Genomic DNA, 27,828 nt, shown 5'->3' with positions numbered 1-27,828 from the left:
CCAAGCAAGGACTTTGGCTTGCACAATGAGGCTTTCCCCTCTCTCCTCCCCCTCGCCCCCCCCCCACTCCCTGGAGGGAGGGAGAATTGTTCTGACTTGCAAACCAAAATGCTTGTGCTGTTGGAATGATTGCCTTAGTGCAAGACTGAATTCCTCCTATGATATTGCTGGGGGGTGGGGGGATACTGCTTTCCTAAGCCTGCAGGTTATTGCGATTTACAATGGGTTATATCATATATATGCAAAAAGGATGGAAGGGTCTGTCAATTTCAGTTCTCTCAGTTTCTCATTTTTCCAATCTTGTATTCAGTTCCCTACATTTCTGAAGCAACTTGAGGGTTGTTTTTTTAATATCTGGAAAATTAATCAGCATTTCAGTGCAAATTTTTCACAATCAAGACATTTTGGTATGCAGTTTTAACTAATGTTTACATCATTGCAATCAACTTCCCCCAGTATATGCACTTTTGCAAATAATGAATGTTGGTTGGACAACTGCATCACAAAATCTAGTAAAGGTAAAGGTACCCCTGCCCGTACGGGCCAGTCGTGACTGACTCTGGGGTTGCGCGCCCATCTCGCTTAAGAGGCCGGGAGCCAGCGCTGTCCGCAGACACTTCCGGGTCATGTGGCCAGCGTGACGAAGCTGCTCTGGCGAGCCAGCACCAGCGCAGCACACGGAAACGCTGTTTACCTTCCCGCTATAAAGCGGTACCTATTTATCTACTTGCACTTAAGGGTGCTTTCGAACTGCTAGGTGGGCAGGAGCTGGGACCGAACGACGGGAGCTCACCCCGCCGCGGGGATTTGAACCGCCGACCATACGATCGGCAAGTCCTAGGCGCTGAGGTTTTACCCACAGCGCCACCCACGTCCCTCACAAAATCTAGATACGTGCAAATTTTGCAGGTTTCTCAAATTGTTTCAGAAAGTGCAAATTACCGGTAGATAGATTAGCCTCAGAGTACACACTGAATCCAGTTTCTCCCCATTCTCTAGCAGTATATGGAGACAGCAACTGCTCTCTTCATTGTGGTAGCACAAGTGTTTCAGGTTCCTTTTGGATAGTCCCTGTGACATCACTGAAAATGAGAGAGACAGCAGCCCTGCCTGTATCATATTATACCAGTGCTGAGCGTGAGAGTCAAAGCAAGCCAAGTGTGGGAGAATTCCTTTGACAATTTTGGGACTCTGACTTGAGACCACAGCAGAACCCAGAGCCCAGGTTACTCTAGCAAGAGATTTTCATTGGGATTAATCAGCAACAGCCTCCATGCACATCCCCTTTTTGTATCTCTTGCTTTGCTATCTGCGTTGTGTGTGTGTCCCAAAAAAGAAATGAAGGATAGGAGACAGCAGCATAGCTAACTCTGTAACAAGGCTATGTTCCTGATTGCAAAGCTACCTCTCCATTCATTATGCATCAACTCAATTTTGCACTGTTGTTTTAGCATTGCAGGGATTCTCACAGAGGCCAAGATGTGAGAGAGGCACATTTTCAACTAACTGTCTAAGTAAGTTCTGGGTGTGACCTAGAGGCAAAAATACAAGCTCAGGAGAGAATTTGGAATTTGCCCAATGAATTTAATATGTATACAATTAGAGAGTGGAGTAGGGCCAGTATTCTCAATGTAGAAGATTCTTTCTCTGGAGGGATCAATGACAGTGTCTCTCTGGACTAAGAATGGTCACCTGCTTGGCAACAGATCAGGCTGTCTTCTGATTTGACTCAGTGACACCAATATGGAAATATACCCAGGGCTGCAATGTCTCTCTGAAGAAGAGGAAAAAAGAGGGCTGGTGCATATTTCATTGTATATGAATTTAAAACTGAGTTGAAAGGGGGCGGAAATAGCCAGGCAGCAACTCTATACATGCAATGCATAATTAGCATTGTGCTTCTATGCTGAGATCAATTTCTATGAATTTTTGTTAGATCTTTTTCTTTTCTATTTGGCAGCTCTTAAAAGTATTACCTCCTCTTTGCCAACTTTTACTAAAATGTTCTCATGGGGAAATTGACAAAATGGTTGGTATGTTTCTGAAAAACTGTAATATCCCTCAAAACCAATGACCTCATTATGTCCCTCTGTAGATGCTACGATATATGTACTTTCCTTTTGTACTATTCATTATGTATATTGTTGGGGGTGGGGGACAAACTAGGTCATATTCACCTATAGAATTACGTTCTCTCACGGGAGCATCTAGAGTCCTCCTTTGCTAGTTTCCCCAGAATTTACATTGAACGCATAAACGGACTATGCAGAGTTCACATGATGGAACAGCTTCTCAGAGAGGAAGTCATAATCTTCCACACTATGAGTCACAGTAACACACTCAGAAGTGAGGAAGGGAGCCTTTTCTTGGCAATGTTCTCGTGAACCACTTTCACTCTCCTTTCAGGCCCAATTCATGTGTCAGTATTGCAGCATAGGAACCTGTTCCATATGGTCTAGTCTCACAGTGTATCTATTTCTAAAAACAACAACACCTTGATGGTGACGCTGGTGCAGATACCCACGTCATTCACTCAACTTCGTTATTCCCCTTTTCAGACGTTACTCAAGCAATTGGGACTGAATCACAAGAAGTGATGACACATGATGGTAATGTATGAACTGAGCCCCTTTGAAGACCAAAGTGGAGTTACATGAGTGATTACAGGCAGCAACCATTTTAGGAGCATTCAATAGATGACTGCCAACACACTGGTCCTCCCCAGAAGAGGGAGGAATGGGGGCAGAACTTTTTTAATTAAAAAATATATTGCTGTAATTAAAAAAAATCTGCCATACCTTAAAGAACACAGAAGTGACCAAGAGCGATCATGCATACTTGCACACAGCAGTCATTTTCAAAATTGTCCAGGTGAAGTAACATTTAAGGGTGGGACTGATGAGAATCGTTGGCAATGGAAACAGTGATAGAAGGTCAAAGTACTGGCATATGTCTCTTTCTTGCATTTCCAAACGATGGCATGTATAACATTATTGAAGTGGGACCACTGATTTACACGGGCTGACTGCCACAATGGTAGTGGTGGTGAGCTTTTTCCCCCCAGCACACATAGCCTCATGTGTGTATGTGTTCTGTTCAAGAATCAAGGCAAAAATAATGACAAGGACATTATTCTACGGTTAAAAGTAGCAAGCACAGCCAGACTAACCAAGTATGCCTAGGCCTAGCAATTTCCCATTGTTACTTCCCATCTCTTTTTATGGGCTAAATCTCCTCAGCTCTTCAAGTCTCTCTAAAAGGAGACTTAAAGGGAAACTCTCTAGTAAATCACCACAGCGTGCTCACACAACCCCCCACTTTTCACAAGAGGAAGCATTTACTCTTGCATGCACAGAACACATAAATAAAATGCTTGTTCCTGGACAACTGTCATGGACTGGTTGGGCACAGAGGAATGATGGGAGGAACCAACTGGGGAGCCCCAAGGGAAGAGGACTCAGAGCCCAGGGATTGGTGGTTTTATGATGAGTGGTCAGAGGAGGATCGAGAAGGCTAGGAGGAGGAGGTATCAGAAGCTGAAGAGGTAACAGGGCTTAGCTGAGAGAGTCTGTACCTGAGAGAAGTCCAGAATCAGTCAGAAGCTGAAGAAGGAGAGTGGGATGAGGGATGCCAAGAGGCAGATTGGAGTCAAGCTGGTGCAGAATCACGGGTGTCTCCCTCTCTTGCTGTGATAAGCTCACCTTCTCCCTGCCCTCCTAGAACTATGAGAAGCATGTAGCGGGAGGAGAAAAGGCAAGCACATAGGCACAGTCTCCAATTGCTTGGGGGGGAAACCCAAGGAAGAGACATAGCTGGCTGTGGGAAAGAAGGAACCTTTAGCAACTGCTTCAGGGGGACAAGACCGGAGTTGCTGTGCTCATTAGGCCTGACACTCCTGCTTTGCTAATAAAAAGATAACTTTAGCCTGCTCAGTGTGATTTTCTGCTGGCTCGCTCCTGTCAATAACCAAAGCTAAAGTTCCAGTGTTTCCCTCTTTTGTTCATAAGAGCATACCCAAGGATTTGTCAAACTTGTCAAATTTGTCAAATCCTATACTCAGAGAAGTAACCTCAATAGTGTTCAGTAGGACTTGCTCCCAGGCAAACGTGTATAGGGGTTGCAACCTAAAGGAGTAATTTGCAAGAATATGGTGATACTAAAGTGGCTAATGAGATTGTGCAATCTGAATCCCTGAATAGTTTATGAGCATCACTTCTGGCAAGTTAAATGCAAGATTGCAATATGACACTCCAGAAGAAATTTGAGGAGCTGAAGGCAGAAATGCTAACAATAAGGATTTCGTGTTTTTATTTAACTACATCAGGAGGAGGAAGTCAGCTGGGAACTGGGTGATGGAGCCATTAGACCATAAAGGTGTAAGAGGAGCAATCAATGACATCAAGGCCATGAAAGGGAAGCTAAATGAAATCTATGAGTAGATTGATACTTGCTTAGAATATGGTGGAACTACATGTTTATTGAAATTGCTGCACATACATCGTGGTGTTTATAGTGTGTAATTCACATTCACCTTGCATGATTAAGAAAACATGCATAATACAAATGAAACAGGTGCAGCTGCAAATCTTGCCAGGAACCAGGAGTTCTTTTTCCTTTCTCTTGATCAATATTCCCCAGCTCCCAACCAGTAAATACAATAAACAGAAGGGCTAAATTGGGTTCAGTTTCCCAATTTTCAATGGGAGTGGGGGATAGGATTTTAACGGGGATAGAAACTTGAAATAATAGCTAAGCATTCCAAGGTATAGCCTAATTTCCAATTTTGATTTGAAGGAGCTGATTACCAGATTAATGTCATCTCACTTGTCAAATTAACACTGTATCAAATTGAAGGAAATTTAATTGCAGATGAAATATATCATGGATATGACATGGATAAGAACAACAATTTCAAGAGATAAAAAGGTTCAAACTGTTGTTTGAGAAGTTTAAATTGATAAACATATTGGGGGACAATATAATAATCATCCAAGAGTTGGGAAAGATCTTATACAAAATAGCTGAACTAATCCACATACGTAAACACCACTAAAACTGGCTCCTGAAAAGAAAACTGGCTTGAAAAGAACTAACATAAATACTTTTCTTTTGGGCAGCAAAAATAATCTTGAACATTGACATCCAATAAGCATAATATTAAATAATGTGGGAATCAAGAGAATTATTAGACTCACTAAAAATATGGTAATTTGAAGAACCATTAGCACAGTTTCTGCAAAAATAATTGGAGCTCTTCAGCTCTTCAACACAAGGGAAAGGATATTCTAGTTCAACATTCCTCACCCTGGTGCCCTCCAGAAGCCTGTTGGTCATATATACATAGATTCAAAACTATAAGAAGATCTCACAATATACGGATAAAATGACAGATGACAGCCAGTGTCTTCAAGTGCCAATAAACATATGCAGACTTGGATAGGTGGGGGAATCCAATTTACACACACACACACACACACACACACACACTCTGTTTAGTTCATCTGTTTAATGGCTACTGACTACACAATAAATTGGGTGACTGCAATGAAATGCTGTATGACCAAAAATAGACAACTGAATTCAAAATCTGCCATTTTATAGAGAAATCCTCAAAGGGACACAGAACCAAGATGATCAGAGGATGCACCCTCAAAAAAAGGATTCCTTTGAAAGATGGAAGTGACATGTGAAAGTGTTTTTTAAAAAAAACACCTTTGTTTCAATACAACATCAGACGAGAATGATGCACTGTCATCAAATAAATCCCTAGCATTGTTATAGATGCCCACAACACCTATATATCTGCAGTAAAACATTTCAAGTGCAACAGGTACAACTAGCTGAGAAAAGAACTACATTTTCCCAACAACAAACCACTGCAACTAATTACTGGGAAGATCCAACCCCAGTAATGACAGCTGGAAGCTCAGCTTCAACTATTTCTGTTCTTCTAAGACTGTGAGGTGATTTGGTTTTTTGCAGAATTTTGAGTAGGCCTGTTTTAGAGGGGTTCAGACATTACTGCAGAAGTGCCGTCAGCCAAATATTAGAATATACTTCTGCCATTTGGCTTCTTGTAACATTTGTATTTCTAGTAACATTCAAAGGAGAACTTTCGCATCTCACCCTGTGGTCAAATACATAAGCTCCTAAAGTGCCACCAGCCAAATGAGAAAGTGACTGCGCTTTTGACTCGCTGCTTTTCTTTGACAACATCCAAAGCAGCTCCCAGTAGGGAAATTTAGCTCTGAACGTACCCTGAGAGAAAGACTGAGCTCTGGGAAATGGCATTCTCATGGGCCTCTACCCATAACCCCCAGCCCCTTAGCCTCCCTGCAAAATAAGCAACTTGTTGCAATAAATGCATATCCATTGCAGTCTATCAGTTCTCTATCTCCCCTCAACCCCCCTGTGTATCTTTGCTGGCAAAGAGAGACTAGTGGCAGGAGAAAAGGCAGGGACAATGGAACCATCTCCATCTTCCTAAATTCTTACTGGCTTTTCTGTAAGATGTAGGATATGCAGATCTGTAGCTTAAATGCTCACAGAAAGCTAATGCACACAGCAAGCTATGCATGTTGCCATATTGGCTGTGATTCTGGCATGAAATTGTCACACAACCTCAACCCCAATCTAGACTCCCTTTTATAACAGCCATCGACCGCAATATCTTCTGTTCCAGAAGGCTGTTGGAATCAAACAGCCACGGTTGTTTGTGGAAACCCTTTCCCTGGACTATACTAACATCCTCTAGCAACTAAGTGCAAACCAGAGAGGCTAGGTTCAAGCTAGAGAAGCAGGTTCTAGGCACACTTAATGGTCTGCTGGCTGAGCTACCCCACAGCAATCCCACTCTATTCTTCATCTGCAGTAGCTTAAAAGGCTAGAACTGCCTAATGCACACTCTTTCAGATTCTCATCTGTGGTCATTCAAATGTTTAATTATATGGACTACAGCACCATGAAGAGGTCCAGCCAATAATGACCCCACAAGACTCACAGGAAGTGACAGATTATGCCTGGAAATTTCTAAATGAGTCAAGGCAGATACAGAGGGCTGTCACAGCTAACTGTACCAAGATGGGAGGAGGACTAAGGCACAGAAAAGGCCAACTTTCTCAAAGGCGTCAGCAGTGTCGCTAAAAGGGAGGCTATGTTTTCTTGAGCCCCCACTTGCTGCTTTAATTGGAAGGAAAACATATATTTCTCCTCCGTATAGGTAGCCAGACTTGACAGCAGTGGGGCGGGATTAAGTGCTGAAAATTAACCAAGGCATTTGCAGCAGAAGAGACCAGGAGGGGCTGCAGAAGCAAAAGAAAGTGCCTGTCAACAAACTGTTCAGCACCCCTCTTTTATATCAAACAAGCAAAGGTAGTGGCATGAACACCCAATACCTAGGAGCTGTAAAGTTCTATGTTCCGTAAGAATAAAGAGAAACAATTAACAAGCCAACCATTAACCCCCAAAGAAGTACATGATATTAACTGATGCCAGAGAAGAAAATCGTGTCTCACTGCTGAGAGCTTCCAAAGAACCACCAGGTAGGCAGAGACATGACAACCTTCAGTATCATTGCTCTGAAACTGACAAAACTGTGGTCTGTTTCCGCACTATCTTTTCTGCAGCTGCAAGGGAAGTGTTGAAGTTCTCTGCCTGCAGTTTTAAGACAATCAGTTCTTCTATCCTTTATGATCACACACAGGTTATTATCTGAACGGCATTGGTTTTTATGAAATTTGGCTTGGGAAATTCTTCCATTGCATTGGATACATGGGCCACAGTGCAGAAAGCACACCAATATTGTCAAACGCCATCTAACCTCATGCCACAACAGGTATTGTTTTTATAACAATAGCATGCAAACAATAATGGGCCAGTTGCACTAATTAAGCAGTTCGCTGCCAGTTTTTATTTGTGTCCATCTGTCTGTAGAGTATACACACAGCATATAACCACTGCATCCGTGTTTTTAATGCCAACTCAATAGTACACTCACATCCTCGTTCTAACTAACGCTGTTACATAAGATGCATTCTTGGAAAAATTAAGTGCTAACAGCAGCATAAAGGACTAGCACAATTTCCCCCAGCCATAGGGCACAATCTGCCTGGAAGCTATTTTGTGCAAGCCCCTGTGAATTAAATGAGACCTGCACAAGAATGAAGATTCATTCATTTCACTGAGGCTAGAGCAGGGGTGCATCCTAGTATATTGTAAACCCAAACCTGCTTTGTTTTGGTTGAACATGCCCCATGTCAGTGCTATTTTTCTAGAAAAAGAGATGCTGGAACTCACCGTGAACGCCTCCCTTGTTCTCTTATAATGGCAATGGCGCTCACCTGAGAGGCGCCAGAACTGAGTTCCGGTGAGTTCCGGCTGAAAAAGACCCTGCCTCCAGTAAACCCATTTAAGTCCAAGTCCTAGTACATTGAACACCAACCCCCTAGATACACAATATTAGAGGAAGTGTGGGTGACTTATTCTTCATCTTCCTCACTGTCCTTAAATTCTGAACAAAGCAGGGTGGCATGCATGTATCCCCTACATAGAGATGTGCTCTTCCCCCATCCTGGTGCGGAAGTAATGTGTATCTTCCTATGGGAAATATAGACATCACCTTTTTTTGGAAACTGGAGAGAAAAAACATGAGTCACTCACACTTCCCCTTCCACAGCTTCTTTCTTAAGAATATTCAATGTTGTCCCTGTGGTTAGAACAGGCTAGAACTCTTCATCATTTGCCAGCTCTAGTCAAGGTCCAAGAGAAACTTCTCAAGGCTTAGAATAGCTCTGGTCCTCTGTGGCTTTTTTTGCTTAAGCTTGCTCTCTGAGAAATGGCTGGATCATCCATTTTGCACAATGAGTAGGACTTCCACTTCCACAAAAGACATAGGTGGTTGGTGAGGGAATGAGAGCTCCACCCTGGCTAACGCAGCCTTAGACATGGGGCAGTGTGTGGCCTCCTGGATGGTGAGAGTACCTTCAATTCTCTGCCAGAAAGAAACTTGCTTTCCTACCCACCTGGAGATTCAAGTGTGTGTTTTCTAGATTTAGGAATGTTCTCAGAGAGAACCCGAGTTCAAATACATCATGCCAGATATATTAAACCCAGTGCTAGCTCTTACATACAAATACGACAACCTTGCCTGGATACAAACATAACAATCTTTTGGCACCAATCAGTATTCCCTACTCCTGCACCAGTGTTTATATTCCTTAAAAATAAAAATAAAAACCTGTGTGAATCCACATGCCCATTATTAGTAATTAGCAAACATCCCAACAATTGCAAGGTGGAAAAGAGCAGAGGGTTCTCCCCCCTCCTATACTTCTCCATCCACACTCCACTGTCCATCACTGGGGCCATTATCACAGGTGGGGCTCAGGGCCTTGGTAACATACATTTCCCCTTCCACCCAATCCAGAAGGAGCATTCAGAAAGGGGGAGGGGAGGGACAGAAGCCGGGAGAGATCTAGCAAGTCTCCACTTCCTGCTTTTAGACAGGTATTGTGAACCTTCTTACTCTGGAGGGCAATTTATAATTAATTCCTACTGTGGTTGTTGGAGGGTTTTTTTAAGGTTTTGATCCTGATGTGCTTTACATTTGAAATTTTAAAATGCATTTTCACTATTACATTTTATTTTTGTGCAACTATTAAGTATTATGTATTATTTTGAAAAATGGAATATAAATTATATTAACCAACTAATAAAATGCTCCACATTTCTCCATTCTGAACCCAGGTCCTGATTTTGCAGGGTGGGGAGTACAAAAAATATTCCTTCCTTCTTTCACCCTACATCTGCTTTCAGCAGGGGAAGATGGAACCTTGTTCTACTCCTCAAGGAGCCACACAGTCTCCCAATAGGCAAGTCTGCCTTCACTGGAAGCACAAAGGATAAGCGCTTTACTTTTCCCTACAGGAATGAACAGCAGCCATTAGTGCAGAGGGTTAAACCTGACTCTAATGATTCCAGCACCTGTAGAAAGAAATGGGCTCCTTCTCACCTTAGCCCTACATTGTAATCGCTTTGTCCCAATCACTTAATAGAATTCATTCAGAATTGATCCAGCCGTTATCCATAGGATTTCACCCTTTCATCCATTTCTTAGTCATGCTAGAGCCTGGCTGTCCACCTTTAGTTTTGCTGGATGATCACTTTGAGATGGGATGGAGGGATGGGGAGCACAGCAAGCCAAGGCAACAATCTGCATTGCCCCAAATACCACATCCAAGTGCCGCAAAAGCAACTTCTCTTGGCTGGCAATGGAGGAGAAGAAGACACCACCCTTTGGAGGGGCAGGTTTGCCTAAGCATTGTTAGCCCCTGATCTACAGCGTGATGGAATGTTAGAAGAATATGATGGGACACTGGGGAAAGTGTAACAAAAGGAGAAATTGTTGGAGATGAACTGGTGTTTTTTTAGACAGGTGATAGCTATGATTTCCATTAATAATGAAAATGAGGTAGCCCTGTGCATTGAAACAGGGCTCCCACATTGAAGGCTATGGTAGTGAGGTAGAAAAGTTCTGTGTGGCTACACAGCTCTATCTGCCATAACTGACAATGGGCCCCTCATGTACCCACAGGGCTCAGACATTGTGGCCATTGTCTATAATACTTTTTTTATTGTGCAAAGGGTACTGCAATCCTTGTCTCATTTATCCTTCCAACAAACTCCCCCTATGAGCCACGGTTTGTTTATTCTTATTTTACAGATATAAATTAAGTCTAAAAGGATTACTAGGATAACTTGCCTAACGTAATCCCATAAGATTGTGGTTGATCTGAGATTACAATCTGGATTGTCAGGAAGGGGGGGGGGGAGGGAAGCCAGCACTTCATCTATAGGATTAAACTGCTCTCACCATCACCAAACTCCCACATTTTATCACATTCCTCTCCCTAAAAACAAAAGGAGCATTGCAAACTCACATGAAACAATAAATAAAGCACAAACAACATGATACTTCAATAGATTCTCAGGATCTATAAACAATTACAGTAAACAGAGAGGAGTTTGGCTGATTCGCTTTTCATCTATCCATCACACATCTGTCTCCACCCATCCACCCTACAGTTTTCTTCAGTACCCACTTTTACTAACATCAAATATCTGCAGTGCTCATGCTTGGTAATCCGTATTTCAATAGTGAGCTCGATCATTTTCAATGTATGTATTTTAAGAAAATCACATTTGCAAGTATCTACTGTATGATAAGAAAGGAACCAGCAATGTAACCCGATTGACTTGTTACACCTGCATTAACACATTGGTTTCAAGAGTCTTGCTCTGCCTTCACTTTCCTGTAAACAAAATGTATAGTCCCTCTCACACACAGATGACAAAATTGCACACATGCACACACGCTGTGTACAACACAACTACACTTAAAAAAGACTTTCTCCACACACACACACACACACACACACACACACAGCACACCTGCTCTAGAATACAGCATCTCCCTGCAATCTGCCTCATATTTTAGCCCCTTGCACTTGAGTGTGTCAGGATTTTTAGCACATTCCAAAATAACAATTACCTCTCCAGGCATAATATATGTTGTCCCTAAACCACATTCTGACTCGTAGCAGACACTGAACTTTTCTAAGCAAAGTAGGCATAGGTTTAGAGTCTATGAAACCCAAAGACCCATACAAGATACAAAGTACTATACAAACTATTATAACAGAAAGCAAGATCTTTTACATACCGAGTTGATGTGAGGGAGGCAGCGGCTGCGGATCTTGCATTTTTCTCCACCATCAGAGGAAACCAGAAGACCTGAGAAGCCCCCTCTCCCCCTGCAAGGCCCAGCAGAGGCAGATGAACCCAACATGCCTCCTATATCCCTCACCACCCTATGCCACTCCCAAAATACTGCCCTGGGCTCTCTGAACATATCTAGGACTTGGATAGTAGATAATGGATAGCAGACCCATGAATCAATGAAGAGGGGCACTGAAATCTCATGCTGGTCCTCAAAACTGGGAGGGTGGAGGAGGGGAAAAAATGTGCTCAGTCGAACGTATTGATGGTTCAGTTTCACATCCCTTTCTCTTGATTTCTATATCTAGTATGGGGGCTATACTTGGCTCAGGGGGCCTCTGTTAGGTTGCTCTTTGCCCACCATGTGCCTTTTCTAGAGGCTAGGCTGAGGTTGGCTCCTCCTGTCTCAACACTACCTGACAATTCCCCCGTTAATAAGGGCCTTTATTTTCTGCGCAACTAGCTAGACACAGTGCTTTGAAGCCCCACTCTCCACAGCACACCTCTGGGAACCAAGTTGATTGCTGACTTTTCAGAAGGCACATGAAAAGCCTGGCCCCATATGCCCCTCTGCCTGAAGAAGGGGAAATGAAGGCATGACTAACAAATGCAGTCTCCAAAACCCTGAGCCAGAGGAAATGAAAACTGATGCTATCGGCCCTCCTCGTCCTCTCCTTCCTCCCCATCCTCTCCCCCCCACCCGCCTTTGCATGGATGAAAGACAGCTGGCTTGAAAGAGCAGCTCAATAACAGGTATTAGAGGTAAAGTGGGATGGGGGAGAGAAGGGAGGAATAAAGAAAGCAGGAGATGCTTGGCTTGGTGAGAGGCAACTGGCCCCTGCACAAGGGAGGCTTGCATGTAGGGAGAGAGAGAGAGAGAGGGAGAGAGAGAGAGAGAGAGAGAGAGAGAGAGAAATCCACGAGGCAATATACAACTTAAAATCAGCAGAGATACATTGGGGGGGGGGAGCAATACATCAATTAAGCATTTCAACTAGATGGATCAGAGCAGGGATGCATTCAGTGACAGAGCTGTCAGCCTCGAGGGTTGCATACATGCATCTGAATCGTGCTTTGAGAAATCAGGGTGGAAGATAAAGGTCCCTTGGTAGAGACATGCTGACTAGGTGGGGTAGCACATGCAGGAATGATACAGATGTGGTGCATGAATGGGATGGGTATGCAGTCGCTGGGTTGGGGGATGTGCAGGTGGGCTTCATGCATAGAGACAGGGTGGGCCAGGCATGCAGGCAGGAGCCAAAGTGGGACACAGGCTTTGCCATTGCTCTTTCCCCCTTAAGTCTGAGATGTTCACTGCGGCCTAGGTTGCTGAAAGCCCCCCCACAGAAAGGATATGGCCATTCGGTGATCTTTTTGGCGTATTTCCTCACCACGTTGTCCTCGCTGAAGAGGAAGAGGGAGCGGTTGACAGTCAGGCAGCTCTGCCGGACGGGGATGGGGTTGTAGAGTGCCATGGTGCGGGCTCGCTGGGCCATTGACTGTTTGTATATCCTCTGGGCCCCCGGGGGACCACCTTGCCGGACGCCCCCAGCACCCCGGCCACCTCCGCCGCCTGCCGTTCCGGAGCCAGCTCCCCCTGCACCTCCTGCCCCATAGCGGGCTGGCACCTCGTCTCCAAACCGAGCCATCCTGTAAAGAGCAAAGGGCTGGGGGTTACGCCGCTGAGGATGCTGCCGGAGAAAAGAAGAAGCTCATCACATCCCATCGGCTGCTGTAGGATGCTGCTAGGGAAGCTTGCAGCAGAGGGAGGGGCACTCAAGCTGGAGAGCGGTCGGGAAAAGCAGCAGAGATCCTGGACATTGTCACTCTTGCCTCCCGTTGCAGGGGGGGTGGGGGAAGCGATGTACAAATTCCCCACCCTCTGCCCAAAAGGTTGCAATTGTCGGGGTGGGAGCCACACCCCAGAAAAAGAAAGGGGGGGAAAATCACCCCAAAATTGTGGGTTGCAATTGGTGGGGGGGGGGGGAGCAAAAAGACCAATGCACCAAAATGCCCCTAAAATTAATTACAATGAAAAAGAAAAAGAATCAATGCACCATCAGTTAAAAATATTTCAATTTAAAGAATAAAAAATGCATTGCCACTGGGAGGGAGAGGAGGGGGAAATGACAATTAAATGTAGCGACAGCAGCACCTCCTCCCCACTGAGGGAGGGAAAAAATGCAATTAAAGAAATCAAATGCACCAGTTCCTTGCTCCTGCCTCTCTTCTCAAGCCCAGAGGGAAAGGAAATTGAAATAAAAATAAAAATAAAAAAGATGCCATCAAAATTAGGCTCACTGTCTAGGTATTTGCAATGCAATTTGATGGGAGAAATGCAGGCTTCCTCTGTGCCGGACAGCTTGGCAAATGTTTGCACTTGCAAAGAGAAAAAAGCATATATATATATATATATTTCTGTAAGATTTATGAAATCAGTACATGCCCTCCCATCTCACTGATAGAGAAATAAAGTACTGCATTGGTGATGGGGAAAAAAAAGATATTTCTTTTTTAAAAAGCAGAAAAATACCCCCCACACGCAAAAAAAAAAACCCCAAAGACACCCTAAAATCAAAAGAAAACCCCCCCCTCCAAAGGTTTCTTTTCACAGGAGCTTCATCCTGTTATCTTCAGCACTGTCCAAGATCTGAAGGCGAAACGGTTTGGGCTCTCTTTAAGCTTCTGAAGCTGATGAAGGCTGAGCTCCCCCCCTTCTTGCTATCCAGCGGTCTCTCTTCCTGCCTTTTTCCCGTGTGATTGCGTGTATGAGTGTGTGTGCGTGTGAGAGACACAGAAAAAGAGAGTGTGTGTGTCGGTTTTGCCTCAGCTTGGAGTTGAATGCAGCAATGACATCCTGTAAAATCCAAAAATGAGAGAGACAAGAGAAGTAGTTGCCATCCACCATCTACTCATAAGGGTTCCCTGGTTGCTGCAATGTCTAGTATTTTTTCCTGCCCTGTATTCCTCCTCCTCTCCTCCACCGCCTCCTCCTCCTCTTGGGTAAGCTAAAATAAGACTGGTGTTAGGGAGGGAGGGAGGGAGGGAGGCAGGCAGGCAGGCAGGCAGGGAGAGAAAATGGAAAAAAAAGAAAGAAAAGGTCTGATTCACTGGCAGGTTGAGCTCTAATGTGCAGCAGTGGATCGATTTAATGCAAGCACAGAGCATCCCAAAGCCTCGGTCAGGCTTGGCACATGATGGCCTAGAACCAATAGCAGGGGCTACAGCCCAACCAAACCCAGTTGGGTTTCTACAGGGAGAGAAGGACACACACACACACACACAGAGCTTGATGGGGTAGGAAAAACCTGCATACAAATGGCATCTCTCAGCAGCCCACACCCTGGCAGATTAGACTGATGTCAATTCTCTGATGTAGACTTAGATCTTTCTACTGGAAAGCAGGAACATGAATATCTCTACCCCGCCTTCATGCCCTCATTTGGTATAAAAATCAGGTCAGAATGGGCTTCCCTTACTTTACACATTTTATAGTGAAAGCAGTTGGCAACTACCAAGTCCTGGGGTGGAAGTGGGGGCAATCTCAGAACCGCCGTGCAATGTAAGAAATGTGATACTGCTGGAGTGAGTGTTAGTAAGGCATGCAAGTGTAAAAAGTCAGTGTGCCATCTGCAAAGTCGAAATGTGCAGATGGTTGCATGTGTGTGACACAGAACTGTAAAGTGCATGTGTCGTGGACATAAAGCTGAGATATCTGAGCAAGTCAGCCAAACTGACACCCCACTTGTTAAAATAGTTCTAGAAGCTCCAGTGTTGTCTTTGCTACACCAATATACAAATAGGAGTGAATTCCAGTGGGTTGGACTGTGAGCTCAGTTCAGCTAATGGGAGTTTCAGCAAGCATATAGAGGTAATCCAGTCAACCTTGTGTATTTAAGATTTTCAAAATGCTTTTTGAAAAAGTCCCTTGCCCAAGCAGTCATGTGTTAAGAGGAATCCTCTTAGGCAGAGCTTTTTTTTCAGCTGGAACTCACCGAAACTGGCACCTCTCAGGTTGGCACCATTGCCATTACAGGAGAACAAGGAAGGCATTCATGGTGAGTTCCAGCACCTCTTTTTCTAGAAAAATAGCACTGCTCTTATGGATCAGCAATTGGTTAAGGAATAGGAAGTAAGGAGTAGGCATAAACGGACAGTTCTTCCAAAGAAGGCATGTAGAAAGTGGACCTGTGCTTTTTAACTTGTTCATAAACAATCTGGAGTTGGGGGTCAGAAGGTGCTCATAATTTTTGCTGATGATACAAAATTGCTCAACGGTTTAAAACCAGTGCTTTTTTCTGAGGGTATGCAGGAGTACGCATACCCCTAAACATTTTGTGAATCTTTGTACTTTTGTCCATTTACTGTATTTACTTCCCCTGATTTGAACTATAAAAGGGTGATTTTCTTGAGTCAAAATGAGAGTACCCCTGAACATTTCTTAAAGAAAAAATAATAATTGGTTAAAGCAAAAGGGATTGTGAAGGGCTCCAAAAGGATCTCTCCAATCTTGGTGACTAGGCAGTAAAATGGCAAATGCAACTAAATGTAAGCCAGTATAAAGTGATATACATTGGACAAAAAATATGTAATTTAATGATTATGCTAATACAGTCTGAGCTGCTGGTGACTGACCTTGGGGTTATAGTGGATAGGCTCAATGGAAATGTTGACCCAGTGTGTGGCAAATTCCATGTCAGGGATCATTAGGAAAGGGTTTGAGAATTTTTTTTAATGCCAATATTATAATGTCATTTTTAAAATCTATGCTGCAACCATACTTGAAATACTGTGTGTGGTTCCAGTTGCTTCACCAAAAAAGGAATATTGTACAGTTGGAAAAGTTTCAGAGAAGGGCAACCAAAATATTTAAAGGGGTGGAGCAACCATCATTTGAGGAAAGGTTAAAACATTTGGGGAGTTTTAGTTTAGAAAAGCAAGAAAGTGGAACAGGATGCCCCTATTTTTGTTGGAAAATGTTGGATGGGATGGAATATGACGTCCCTATTTTCACTGGAGAAACACTGCAGGGTATGTGATTGAAATTTATAAAATTACACATGTTGTAGAGAAATTAGGTAGTTTTTCTCCCTCTCTAATAGCATTGAACATATTAGAAGATGAATGATAGACAAAATAAATTACTTCTTCACACAGTGCATAGTTAACCTTTAGAATAAGCTCCCACGAGACATAACTTGGATGATTTTAAAAGAGGATTAGGCAAGGATAAGGCTATCTATGGCTGTTAGGACATATATATATGTCCTGTCTATGGCTATGTCCACCTTCAGAGGCAGCATGTTTCTGAATGCCAAGTCCTGGGAATCACAAGTGGGGAGAATGCTACTGCACTCATGTCCTGCTTGCAGATTTCTCACAAGGATTGTATTGGCCACTGTGAAAACAGGATGCTGGACTAGATGGGTCTTCTACCTGATCCAGTAGGACCATTACATTAAGTTTTTATAGCATAAATAAACCTTTTCACTGTAGTTCTAGGTTCTGGGTTTATCTACCTTGGTATAAATCTGGATTCATTCCACTGGTTTGAGAATTACAAGACTTACGGCTACTTCACATGAAATGTATGCCCAATAAAGGATGCAACATTGAATTAATCTTGCAGAAACTGCCTCCATGTGACAATCCAGTATTCGTGAGCAGCATCTTTCTTTGATTGCTGGGGATCTCTTCTACGCTGCTGCAAACATTTATTTTGTAGGTGTGTGATTGTGTGGGAAAAGTCCCCAGCCAATAAGCCATTTTAATCCAAGCAGCGTGACACTCAGATTTCAGGGGGAGCAATTTAGCCAGCAATCCTCTTTCCCAGAGGTAGGGAACCTTCAATTCAATGGCCACATTCCCTTCTGGGAAACCTTCTCGGGGCCATATGCCAGTGGTGGGGCGGGGCCAGAGGCAAAAGTAGGCGGAGCAATTTATGTAAAACTTACACACACAAACATCTATCTGCTCTCCATCCAGGAAAGCAAGAGGCATCAAGTGAGTTCAAGGGCACATTCCAGCCAGGCAAAAACACCCAAGGAGGATGTGAGGCAGGGCCAGCGAGGATTGTGGCAGGGGAGAGTGTGTGGCCTGGAGAGAGTCCCAAGAGGAAGAGGCCTGGAGGGCTGCATTTGGCCCCTAGGCCTGATGGTCCTAGCCATGCTTTATCCACTGGAAACAATGGAACTTCTGAACAGGTATCGATAAAACTGCATTTTTTAGTGGCATCCATGCGGTGGATAATTCTGTCACATTGCCTTTATCATACTGCTCCCTTTCAAAACAGACTCTGTTTGGCGTCTGTCTTCTCCACCGCTGTAACATCAACACATCTCTCACTATGTAATTTCTCTTCGTCATATGGCACATTTCCATAGTGGTAGCAAAGCATGATGCCGACTATGATTAAGGAAAGAGCGTGGAAAAGACACCATACATAGCATGCTTCCAGTGGTAGCCACATGACGGAAGCAACACGTACCCCAGTGGGGTGAGTGGGTGGCAAAACAAGATGGCCCACCCCAGCCACCAGCTGAATAGATGATGGAGCTGTTAGCAAATTTCCTGAACAAGTGCTTTAAAAACTGGGAGTTCTGTATGGGAGAAGAGACCTATGGGGCAAAAATCTGGCTCCAAACGGTATAGGTCTCTAAAGATAAACACCAGAGGTAACCATTGAAGACTGAACATATGTTATACATACCCTGCAATTACCTCCAGAGATCACTCTGGCTGCCACATTCTGAACCCTATACAGCTGAGGAACAGCCTTCTGTGGCAGCCCCATATAGTGCATGTTATAGTATTACCCTAGAGACAAACAGTTCAATTTTGGCTACAATCCTAAGCATGGTTTACCATGAGTAAATTCCCCTTAATTACCTGGGACTACACTGCTGTGTTTTGCTTCTAATAATGGAGGACAAAAATAAAGAAACTGTGCACAATGGCAGCTTTTATTGGAATATTTGAGGGCAGTATCCTACAGCAGTCCTGCTATAGTGACTACAGTGGTACCTCGGGTTAAGTACTTAATTCGTTCCGGAGGTCCGTTCTTAACCTGAAACTGTTCTTAACCTGAAGCACCACTTTAGCTAATGGGGCCTCCCGCTGCTGTCATGCCGCCGGAGCACGATTTCTGTTCTCATCCTGAAGCAAAGTTCTTAACCTGAAGCACTATTTCTGGGTTAGCGGAGTCTGTAACCTGAAGCGTATGTAACCTGAAGCGTATGTAACCCAAGGTACCACTGTATAGGGGGAACCCTACTGTGTACCCTAGCTCCTTCTTGAAAGATAAGATAAAGGCAGCAGAGTAGGAAGATGATGTGGTGTGTGTGATAGACTCAGTGATGCCATTATTTTGCTCTGTTTCTTACAGATCACTGTAAAATAACAGCATTCTGCAAAGGGGTGGATAGAGCTGCCTGTCACAATGGTATTTCTGTCTTGGTGTCTGCGCTGGAGGGCAGAGACCCTGCTTCAGCCTCAGCCATGCTGTTAGCGGCAATAGCCTCAGATGCACAATCCAGTAATATACACTTCATACTTTCTCTCTCTCTCCCTCCCTCACCTCCCCCACACCCCATCTAGCTAGCCCTTTGCTTGTCAAGGGTTGCAACTGGAGGTGGGATTGAAAGCTTTCAAAGCTAAGTGGCACCAAGGAATATTTCAGGTCATCTTAATAAAATAAAATAAAAATGTTGCATTGAACACTGCTAGCCAGAATTGAACCTCAGTGGCATATACACCAAAGGATAAAAAAATAACAGTGCTCTTGTGTACTTTTAGCATTCCCATTCTCTCACAAGGGTTCACTTGGTCAGCCCTTCCCTTTCGCTACTGCAAACTGCTGATAGCTCAGTTCTGCCTACTGTGTGGAAGATTGCCAACTTCCTTAACCAGCCTATGCTGCTATGCTGCTTGATCTACAGCTTTTAACAGCAAGGAGAAAAGTATTGTATGTCACCTAATTGCTTCAGATCAAGTCTGTGATTTGTGAAAGGCCCAGCTGGAAAAATCCAGGTGTAAATATTCATTTCCCCTCCCCTCTGCATGGATCAACAGGAAAAACAAAAACTGGGCAGGACCACTAAACAGAATGATGATGATAATGATGATGATGTTGATGATGATGATGATGATGATAAAAGGCAAAGGAGCGCCCGCCCCACAAGCCTCAAACCACTTTGCCTGCTCACTCTGGACAAGCTGGTGCTGCAACTGTATTTTATAGTAGTTTCTTTTTTTGGCCACACATCAGGTCTGAAACACTGGACTAAAAAATGTCACAACATAAAGGGTGGGTGAAGAAAGGGTAGCAATTTGAGAGATAGGGAAGCAGGAACGAGCACTGTTCCGAGGAGGAACAAAATGCATGCTTCAAACACATATGCGACTAGGCAAGACCTGCAGTTGTGTGTACAGAGCCTATACATACAGTTTGTGAGTGTGTAAGCTCTATTGAATGGTCTGCCAATGTATATCATCCCCCCACCCCTTTGCACCTTCTGCTCCTTCCTTGAAACAAAGCGGAAAAGCCATCATTTTGGCAAACCAACATGTCACATCCTACCATATGAAGGCCAGTGCTAAGGATTTGACATTCTACATGCACAGCATACACACTACAATAAGTGCTGTTTTTCTAGAATGCCTTCCTTGTTCTCTTATCATGGCAATGGCACCCACCTAAGAGGTGCTGGAACTGAGTCCTGGCGTATCCCAGATGCAGAAAGGCATCTGAGCTATGGCTCTTCCCTCTCTTGGGGGATGGAGTGGCCTGCTGAGCCAGGCCCTCCTTTTATCTCCATCAAATTAGGCTGACTGGAAGGCTCCCTCCCATCATACATTTCTCCCTTCGCTTCACCCAAGCCACGGCTGCTTTTCCTCCCACTCTCATTCTTTATCCCGAACAAGGAGTACTCTTCAGCTCCTTCCAACCTGGGGATTTTTATTCGAGGAGGAGGAGGAGGAGGAAGAAGGATACAAACATTATCCAGACTAATGACTGGTTTTGTTCTCTTGATTTGGGTAGCAAACATAACTGATGGTGAAAACAGGCTATTTCCTTTCCCCACACTGTGATAGAATCTCAGAATTCCACAAAGAAAAATCACCCTGCCCCTACCCTTAGCCACTTAAGTGTCTCATATGCACTTCCCTAAAATAAAATAAATAAAATAAAATACTGAGCAACAGAGGAGTGACTTTAAAAACAACAATGATATTTCACAAAATAATAAATGGGAATAAATATAAATTTTAAATGAAACATCTGCACTCTCCTGGTGCAATGCAGGAGCACACATATACAGCACTAGTTTTTAAAAAGTTCAGAGAGACAAGCATGACTGCCACCCACTCATCTGAACTGCTTCCTCTTCTGCATTCCAGGTAGAATAATAGATTCATAAAATAAGAGTGAGAAGGGACACCAAGGATCATCTAGTCACCCCGCTGCAATGCAGGAATATTTTTGCCCAACGTGGGGCTCAAACCCACAACCCTAAGATTAAGAGTCTCATGTTCTGGTTTTTAAAAACCTTGATGGTTATACCCTCCTATGTAATGTAAAGCCAGCCCTGTTTGTATTTCTTAATGGCTGCAAAAACCACCATGGGCAGCTCAAATATTTTGATGTTATTGTACTAATTTTGATAGCTTTATTTTGCAATAGTGAAGGAGCCATAAAATCAGAGGCCATAAAATCAGAAGGTAACACAGCTAATTAAATGCTTAATTAAATAAACAAGTTTTTAATGGCTATGAGAAAGTGAATCAAAATATGGCCCAGTGAGCATTCCTGAGGAGGCCACTCCTTAGCTGTAGCATCACCAGTGAAAAGGTCCTGCTCTGGATCTGAGAGGATATTTCATTTCAAATAGAAGGAAACCACCCAGAGTGACTGGGAAAACCCAACCAGATGGACTGGGTATTATTATAAAAATTATAAAATTATTATTGTTGTTATTATTATTATTATTATTATTATTATTATTATTATTATTATTATTATTACAGTATACAATAAAAGCATCATTTGTAGATCTTCATGTGCAGGTAGCTTTGTATGGGAGGTTAAACTCTAAGGACATTGCACCCAGACTATTTAGACTTTATAGGTGATCACCTGCATCTTGAATCAGGAGGAGGAGGAGGAGGAGGAGGATTATATACTGCCCTTCATCTGTAGATCTCAAGGCGGTTCACAGCATAAAGCTAATCAGAAGTCAGTGCTGATCAGCAAATGCTGATTTAATATACTCTCTGTTCCCGGGCTCTATCAAGAACTAAGCAGCAACTTTCTGCACCAGCTGGAGCTTCCAAATGGTCTTCAAAGGCAGGCCCACAAGTTGGCATGTAATGTAACAGCACACTGTGTGCCAACATGTCAGAAAGTCCCAATGGTGTATGTGTATGCACACACACACATTTTTAATGAAAAGCCACATTGGAGGGGTATGTAAGTATAGAAGCAAATGGTGTGTGCACATAGTTAACATTTTCACGACCAGGCATCTTTCTGTTCCACATCCCCCGCACTTGCTACATTTCATTCCTGTAATTTTCTGGATGCACACGAACCCTCTCAAGGCTGCTTTTCTTTTCTTTTTCCCAAATGCTGCTAAAGCTTCCTTTTGTGTGTTGGTTTGTTGTGTGCAGCTTGCCCAGCACAGTAATTACCGTATTTTTCTATAGGACGCACCCAACCATAGGACACACCTTGTTTTAGAGGGGGAGAACAAGAAAAAATAATTCTCCCCCTCTCTGCTCAGTGCCCCTTCAGCAAAGCGGCAGGAGAAATGGAGCCCCTTCCATTTCTCCTCCCGCTTGGCTGAAGGGGCGCTGCGCAGCTCTCCCTCTCTGCTGACCCCAGGAGAGTCTTGCTCTCCCGGCTTCAGCAAAAGGAACCCAAAGCCTGCGGAGTGCAGCGGGACCTCCTGCTGCGCTCCGGAGGCTTCAGGTGGCTATCCCTGAAGCCTGGAGAGCGAGAGGGGTCGGTGCGCACCAACCCCTCTCGCTCTCCAGGCTTCAGCGAAAGCAACGTGAAGCCTCCGGAGCACGGAGGGAGCGCTCTCTCTGCGCTTCAGAGGCTTTGCGTTGCTATCGCTGAAGCCAAGGAGCCTGCATTCGCTCCATAGGACTCACACACACATTTCCCCTTAATTTTTGGAGGGGAAAATGTGTGTCCTATAGAGCAAAAAATATGGTATATGACTAGAATGGTGGTGGCCAACTTCTCTAGTATCCCCTAGTGATGGGGAGACTGCACCAGTGGCACTGGATCAGTAGCAACATGTAGTACTAAAGACAAAATTAATTTGGGATTAAAAAAAAAAATCATTTGGAAGTAACTTGAGTCCTTGGAGCACAAATAGCCAATTAATGCCCCTTGGAACAGACGGGGCTTGTGTAGCAGTGCACCTATCAACTTTTAATCAAAGCTTTTTTTTAATTATTTGGGGGGGGGGGAAATGTGTTCAAAAGTCATGAGGGATAGAGGTGTTCCACAATTTAATGTGCCATCCTACCTTCCTTTTTTGATCACTAGGTATGCTCAACTAGGTATGCAACAGTGATGGTACCCTTAGCCATTTTCTGAGAATATAAAAAGAGCCTTGCTGAAACCCACCAAAAGCCCATCTTGTCCAGCTGTAAGCACAGGTGATCTGACTGGGCAGGGATCTGCTGTCAACTGGGAATTCTATAGTGCAGCAGTTTCCAGCAGAGCTTGCTGATCAGCACTGACAGCAAGCCTTGCTTGCCAAGGAACAATTGGGAGCACACTTAAAGGCTCCTGATTTTCCTTTGCAGCTGTATCTTTACCTGCCTCACACCTGATGCCACGTATGACCCCCACTGAGCAGCTTGGAGGTTCTCCATCCCTGACCAACTGTATAACTTCTATCTGGCTTTGCTTTATCCAGTAGGAAAAACATAGCAGCAATTAGGATGCTAAGAGTATTAGCTAACATGCATATAAAATACATACAAACTGTATGATAGATAGATGATAGATAGATAGATAGATGATAGATAGATAGATAGATGATAGATAGATAGATGATAGATAGATAGATGATAGATAGATGATAGATAGATGATAGATAGATAGATAGATAGATAGATGATAGATAGATAGATAGATAGATAGATAGATAGATAGATGATAGATGATATAGATAGATAGATAGATAGATAGATAGATAGATAGATAGATAGATAGATGATAGATAGATATAGATAGATAGATAGATGATAGATAGATAGATGATAGATAGATGATAGATAGATGATAGATAGATAGATAGATAGATAGATAGATAGATAGATAGATAGATGATAGATGATAGATAGATAGATAGATAGATAGATAGATAGATAGATAGATAGATGATAGACAGATAGATATAGATGATAGATATAGATGATAGATATAGATGATAGATAGATAACGGCATCTTCCCGCAGACACATCTAATGACCCTCTTGAACAGAAGGGTTTTAACTTGTCTTTAAAGAATGTGGTGCTCTGATGGACCTCTCTCAGAAAAGCTATTTCATGCCCTGCTACTGGGCTTCCTATTGACTGGCCACGATGGGAGGCTGGATGCGGAAACAAATGAATGTTTACTCTGGCCTTGTAGGCCCACCTCATGGGCAGATGCTGCAGAGGAGTTTTTTTTTTCTTTGAGGATCTTAACACCGAAGAAAGTTCAAAGAAGGGAGAAATCAGGAGTGGTACTCTTTGAGACACGTATGGATGTGTATGGTATTTCAGGGAATCACCTGCATTGCTAAATAGTGCTCAGACACAAGCTGTTAGCTGGGGCAATCAGTAACAGGGAAGATGGAGTTCCCAGACAGTCTGTAAAGGAAGACACATCCGGTGGTATCCAACTAAGTTTTAGTTAGCATTAATGTCAGATTTAGGGTGTTGTGGGCAGTTCCCCTGCACAGGGTGCAGAGCTGAGGAAGTGCAGAAAGGAAGGTGAGAGGGAAGAGGACGTCAAAGTAAGAAATATTTGGGAGGGGGAGCCAAATTTTGTCCTCACTCAGAGCCCCATATTACCAAAGCCCGCCCCTGGTAAGAGTAGATCTACGGAAATTAATGAATCTAGCATAATCATGTTCATTAATTTCAGTCAGTCTACTCTAAGTAAAGCTTCACTGAATGCCACCCATAGGCACATTTCTAGCATTATTTTTTCATTGGAAAGTGCTCAAGTTTCTGAGGTATGCATGCATGAATGTGCAGGATGGTTAGTTGTGGCTCAGCCTCCCGCAGTTGCTTAAATCAAGAGCGCAAGGACCAGCTTGCAATTGTAGGTAAAAGATTGGCAGCAACACAGAAGATAATATCAGGGGCATTGCTAGATATTTAAAGGACTCGTGACACAGGCCCATGACACAAATTTGCATAACATTTCCTAATGCTGATTTATATGTATAGATGCAAATATGGGCTGACTTTCAGACAAGGAGAAAAACAAACTCTGGCTCCTTCTATGAGAGCTTACTATGGGGATTGGGCCTTTTGCAAATTAAGATGGCAGGTAGCTGGTTGCAAATTAAGATGGCAGGTAGGGGAGAGCAGCAGGAGATCCAGGGTCTAGTGCATAAAACCCAGCCCCACCCCCCGGGCATCATTTAATAACACTCCTGCAGTACATAATATTCCTATATTCCTGTAACTCAACAACTATTGAGCCCTTAAGAAGAAGAAGAAATAGTTCTTAAGTAACTTGGGGAATTAGAGAAAAAGAAGCTAAGTTTATATAATTGCAATGGTTTGGATTTATTTACACTTATATTGTGTCCCCCCCCCCCCAATTGTGGATCCCAAAGCAGCATGCATCCAAGCACTGACCAACTCCTAGCCTTGCTTAACTTCAGCAGGGTGGCAGCCTCATGCTCCTTCTGACCAAAGCCTGGGGCTCTGGGATTTAGGCTTTGGAAAGCACACGCCTTTAAAAATGAGGGTAAAGCATCACAAGTCCCTCATTGGGTGAAAGATTCCTGCATTGCAAGGGGTTGGGCTAGATGATCCTCGTGGTCCCTTCCAACTCTACAATTCCATGATTTGATGAAATCACTTTTCAAGGTATATATATCACAACAGTCTGCGGATTCTAAATGCCTGGCCTGCAGCAAGCTGTGAGTCTATGAAAAGGGTGGAGCACTCCACAGCCATCCACACACACACACACACACACCTCTGTCTTATACTCTTAATCTGTCTTTATTTATTTCTGGACATTGTCAAAAGCAGGACACTGGACTGGATGGGTTCCTTGGTGTTCCCTGTTCTGACAGTTCCTGTGTGCATGTGGGTCTGAGGATAAAACAAGGCCCAAGCTTGTACTGAAAGGATGGAGGCTGCTGTCTAGTCATTTAAATACCCTATAAAAATCCTAAATATCTAGGACTGCTGCAGCTGAGAGAGCCAGCGCTCTGCACACAAGGCATAATGGGCTGTCTTGTTTGAGTCCCTAACCTATTTTCTATTCTCCCTTTTCATTCCCACCAGCCTTGACGTCACCAGGTTCCTTTGTTTGAGGGTAATGCTTTTGTCCCATGCCAGCAGATCTGAGGCTGCCTAAATATAGTCCTTAAGGCACCAGCGTCTTAAGAACCGGTCTAAAGTACCTAGCTGAAAGACTCCAGAAGTGAGGGAATAAGCAGCACTCTCGGTGATTTCTGAGATCATTGCCCTTGGCCCTTTCCTTGCAGTGGGCCAGGGAAGATAACAAAGCTACAAAGGAAAGCAAAATATAAATGCATGCCATAGTCCATTATTTATTTATTGGGGAAGCTGTTTTATGCTGGCCACAGCACCCAACAGGGGAGGCATGATGGGACATATTATTTCTGCAGCACCCTGGGAGTACAGTTGGACTTTGAGCAAGCAGAATAGGCAGATTCCCCCCTGCTCTGCACTGGAACAAAGCCATGGTCCTTCTGGCCTAGGTTAGCGGGAGCCAACACAATTGGCTCTTATAATGACCCTGTGAAATGACCCTGTGACAGATTTACCCTCAATAGCCCTGACTTGCATGCATGTTGAATGGTCTGCACCTAGCTCCTATCCACCTACACAGCAGACAGGATAGGATGCTGATCAGGCATGGTTTCTGTACAATAAAAGCATTATGGAGAGGGGCCACATGGGAACATACTAAGACGCACCCATTCCCTCCTCCCATGACAGAGCCAGCAATGCAGATATGGGCTACATATTGAGGCTCCTGGGTTCCTTCTAATAACACGTATGGATGGGGCACTTTCCAATGTAGAGAAGATACCTGTTTCTTTAGGAGCCCTCAATATAGTCATTCCAACAGAAGGTATTGAAAGAGCTTTTTAAAATAATTTAATTCAATTTTAAAATACTTTGAACATCTGAGGATTTCAGATTGACCTTCCTAGACAGTTTTTTTTTTAAAAAAAAAGATTGTAGGTTATAGGCAGTTCAGAAGTATCATATAGTCAGATTAAGCTGACTGTAAGGATAAGACATAGACTCCCCCCCCCCTTAAAGAAGAGATAGAAACTGCAGCATTAGACTTAGGAAATTTAATCACTCTGGCTTTGTGAAATTACATGATATGTAAGCAACAGGTATGGACCACATTCCATCTTCTGCCTGCTGATTGTGCCTCCTTTCCTTTCCCTGATACCATGATCTTCTCCACCATGCTTACATTGACAGGGTAGTCATTGATCCTCTGGCCACCATTAGCTTAACTGCTCTAATACCACACTGGGCAAACTTTGGCCCACATAACCAAGTGCTTGTAGAGAAAGGTCACCAGAAAACTTCAAATCTGAATTCCAAGGTCAATGTACACATCTCTGTGAAATTAAACCCCTTCATCTTTGGCACCATGCAGTGCGGTTTCAAATAGCATCTCGCATGCATATACAGATTGCAGAACAGTTGCACAGACTCAGAGCCTTTTTGCCATTGCAATATAGTCAGCTTGTTGCTTTAGAGGCAGAATATTAAACAGCGTCTCCTGTTGTTCATAGTGCAATCTTCTGTAC

The 27,828-nt window shown here is 43.6% G+C and overlaps 1 protein-coding gene across 1 annotated transcript in view; it reads right to left on the bottom strand.

The window, feature by feature from the left end:
- The window catches only part of CACNA1A (calcium voltage-gated channel subunit alpha1 A), a 261,713-nt gene that overhangs the window by 188,834 nt on the left and 45,051 nt on the right, over nucleotides 1-27,828 (bottom strand). The window contains exon 3 of the mRNA XM_077924402.1: nucleotides 13,132-13,425. Within this exon, the coding sequence (XP_077780528.1) occupies nucleotides 13,132-13,425 (294 nt within the window). The remainder of the gene's footprint in view (nucleotides 1-13,131; nucleotides 13,426-27,828) is intronic.

The sequence above is a fragment of the Podarcis muralis genome, chromosome 2 (genome assembly GCF_964188315.1).
Source record: "Podarcis muralis chromosome 2, rPodMur119.hap1.1, whole genome shotgun sequence".
In the NCBI taxonomy this organism is placed as follows: Eukaryota; Metazoa; Chordata; class Lepidosauria; order Squamata; family Lacertidae; genus Podarcis; species Podarcis muralis.
This window is presented reverse-complemented; position numbering and strand designations above follow the sequence as displayed.